This window comes from Pelmatolapia mariae, linkage group LG10_11 (assembly GCF_036321145.2).
Source record: "Pelmatolapia mariae isolate MD_Pm_ZW linkage group LG10_11, Pm_UMD_F_2, whole genome shotgun sequence".
Classification (NCBI taxonomy): domain Eukaryota; kingdom Metazoa; phylum Chordata; class Actinopteri; order Cichliformes; family Cichlidae; genus Pelmatolapia; species Pelmatolapia mariae.
The window spans coordinates 7,082,955-7,086,155 of NC_086236.1; the positions used below are offsets into that span (position 1 = coordinate 7,082,955).

The 3,201-nt window shown below is 38.2% G+C and overlaps 1 protein-coding gene across 1 annotated transcript in view; it reads right to left on the minus strand.

Annotated features, from left to right (window-relative positions):
• LOC134637986 (rho guanine nucleotide exchange factor 12-like) overlaps positions 1–1,606 on the minus strand; it is a 51,593-nt gene extending 49,987 nt beyond the window's left edge. The window contains exon 1 of the mRNA XM_063488592.1: positions 901–1,606. Coding sequence (XP_063344662.1) covers positions 901–932 — 32 coding nt within the window. The 5' untranslated portion in view covers positions 933–1,606. The remainder of the gene's footprint in view (positions 1–900) is intronic.
• Positions 1,607–3,201: the final 1,595 nt, after the last annotated feature.

Sequence of the window (3,201 nt, forward strand, 5' to 3'; positions counted from 1 at the left end):
GTTATCAGTGATTAATAAGGGTGGGGGTTAATACATTATACCTGCTTCCCTTTGCTACAGCCTGTCAGTTAAACTCCCTGCCTGCTATGATGTCATGTGACTTTAGTCAAGGATTTGGAGATGTCCAAGGTCCAGTGACTGGTGGTGATTCCTGTGTGTATCCTAGAAAACATGCTGACTCACTGAACAAGTACTAATGGATGCCTTTCAAGAGTACACAAAACAAAAATACTCAGGAAACTCTCAAATTAGGCAATATAGTAGAGACAACTAATTGAAAACATAGCAGCACCACGAAATATCCCTCTTCTGGTTCAACTCTGACAATCATATTCTGGAGTCAAACAGGGGAAAACCCTGCCCAGTTCTGTGGCCAATTAGTTTTACAATGGACATGTTCACGAACTTCATTGAGAAAACTGTACATTTTGATTTTCCCTGTCGTTATTACCTGGATATTGTTGCTGTGAGATTATTAAAGTTGCTTAAGTGTTTATCAAAGCCGTGTGCTTTGTTCGGCAGTCCAAGTAGTAGATGAAACAACTTTAACTGTATTAAAATCCAGCTTTTAATTTACATTTAAAATAAGCATTAAAATAAAATAAGCATAAGCATTAAAATAAATAGATGAATTGAATCATTAAATCGCCGAATTAACAAAAAAAAATACGAAACTAAAATACAAATAATCTAATCCGATTATATGTTGTTTATGTTTTCCAGCCGGGAATATATTTTAAAATTAGGTATTTTTTTTAATGGAATCTGGTGTGATGCATTAAGGTGTCTTTCCATTCACAAAACTGACCCGAAAACCCATTCGTCAGCACGTAAGCCAAAATTAAGCAACAGATAAAGACACGCAGAGAATGAGAGTGTGTGAGAGAGTGGTGAACTTACTTGTCAGCGAGTGTTGACTGTGTGCCACTCATTGGGCTTCCCTTGTGAGTTTCCGACGACTTCACCCAAACAACATTACCATCATAACCCCCGACTCTTCTGTACTAAAACTGCTTCTTCATTTCGTCTCCTACGCGTCCATGCACGTCCTCGAAACGCTGCCGAGTCTTTATATCCAGCATGAAGGTTTAAAAATCAAAAGTAAAGCTCCTTGGAGACACAGGATGTGTGTGTTTTATGTATCTATGGGACGATCCAGCTGTTAAAACTCCAGCAGACGTGATGAAATGAAATTCGCTTCTTTCAGAAAGCAGCCGCTGCCTGCATCAGGAGATGGACATCTGGAAAAAACCTCAGAGAAAACAGTCTGAAAAAGGTTTTTCCCCCAGCTTTCACATTCTCAGATTACCTTCAAGTTCAGAGAGAGAGAGAGAATCTCTTGTTTTTCCTTAGGAAATACTTCCATGATGACACTCCAGACTATTCCTGGTGTCCGGGGGAGAATTACGTCAAACTTTGGCTGCTGGATCCAAAATGAACTTTTTCCCCCCTCTTATTTGCGCGACGTCCCGGTGTTGTTCACTGCGCGGATGTGGACGGTTTGTGCTTTCTGGGACATCCCGCAGCCGATCTTATCGATAATTTGTGCGAAGAGTCGCGGTCGTTGCTCTGCTGTGTGATGCATTTGGGAAAGAGGAAATGCTTTGTGCCCCCTCCCCAAAAAAGAAGTGAAAAGAGGAGGAAAAACACACCTTCCATCACGATGCGTTTAGGAGCCCCTCGGAGTTCTCTAAACTGTACGCTTTATAACGGATATGGTGTTTTTTTGTTTTTGTTTTTTTTAACCTTATCTAACAGTGAATCATTTTCTGTGCAGCACACTCTTAAGTTAATCTGATTACACGCAGATACACATTACCCATGCACAATTTGTGCAGTAAAGGATCGGGTTTTGCAGATATTATGTCTTTCACTACGTGTTTTCATCAATTTAAACTGCTGCTTTGTTTAACTTATATTTTATGCCATACATGGATGTCGGTTTTATTTCAGCGTGGCTTGGAGCACATTAAGAAGGCGCTCTGGAGGTGCAGACGTAATTTCCTCTTTTCTTAATTTCCTCAGCATATACTGGAATATAGTGCACTGAGAGTTTTCTCATTTAATATTATCCCTTTAAATAACTAACAGGTCTGCCTGATACTTAAGCTGCTTTAATCTGTTAGCTGATGAATCATTTTATTTTATGAACCTCCTGGCTTTAATAATCCATACACTCAAAACGTTCTGCATATTTAAATCTATAAAACTATATTTATATAAATATGTATAAACTTCTTTGCACTGATAGAGAAGGGCCACTGGTCCACACTTCTTAAGATAAAACTGGGCTGTGTGACCCACAGTGTAAAATGGGTTTAACAAATGTAAATGGATCAAATTCTGTTATCGTTAATACCAGAGTTAGTAGTTTTGCATTATCTAAATGGTTTCTATTTTTATTTGTTCTCGAGTTTTGGCTGCCACTTCAATTCAGATTTATTTAGTTTCCAGAACAATAACTGTTCTGTGCATAAAGTATTATTATATTATAATATTTTGCTATGAACTGACAAAGCAACACGTGACAACGGGTGACATTTAAAAATATAGTATAGAATAGAAATCTTTATTGTCATTGGAAATAAATTAGTTTGAGATTGGGATGAGTCACTGAGCCACTCCTGTGTGGTGCAACAAGGTTGAAACTACATGCATACATTCATGTATGATTAAATAAATGTTACGCAAGCATGCCTTAAGACTGTTACTTTTTTTAAAAAAAGAAATAAACATTAGGCAAATCACAAAGTAGCACATGCACACAATACAAAAGAGGCAACTGGACCATAAAGTGCAGGGGTCAGTTGATGTCTGCAGGTCTGCAGCTATTCTGCAGTAATGTTTTCTGACATGAGCGTACTTCATATTAAATAGAATATTAATATATTACTATATGTGTTACTGTTAATCTGAATGTGCAGGTTTGAACAGGTGGTGCCAAGGTGATATCAGTCTTTTACAATGGTTTTGGCCCTGACCCTGCTTTGATTTTTTTTGTCTTAGTTGACGATATTGCACTATATATTATGGTTTCGTTTTGTTTTTTAAGTCAGCCCGGAGACTATAGATCTTTATTTGACCGTGTGGTTCATTGTAAACTGGCTGATCAACTGTCTTTGGCGGACTTACAATCAAGCACCTGTAGGGGGCACCAGTGCACTGGTACAGAAGAAGCAGCAACAAGGATTGTTACACGAA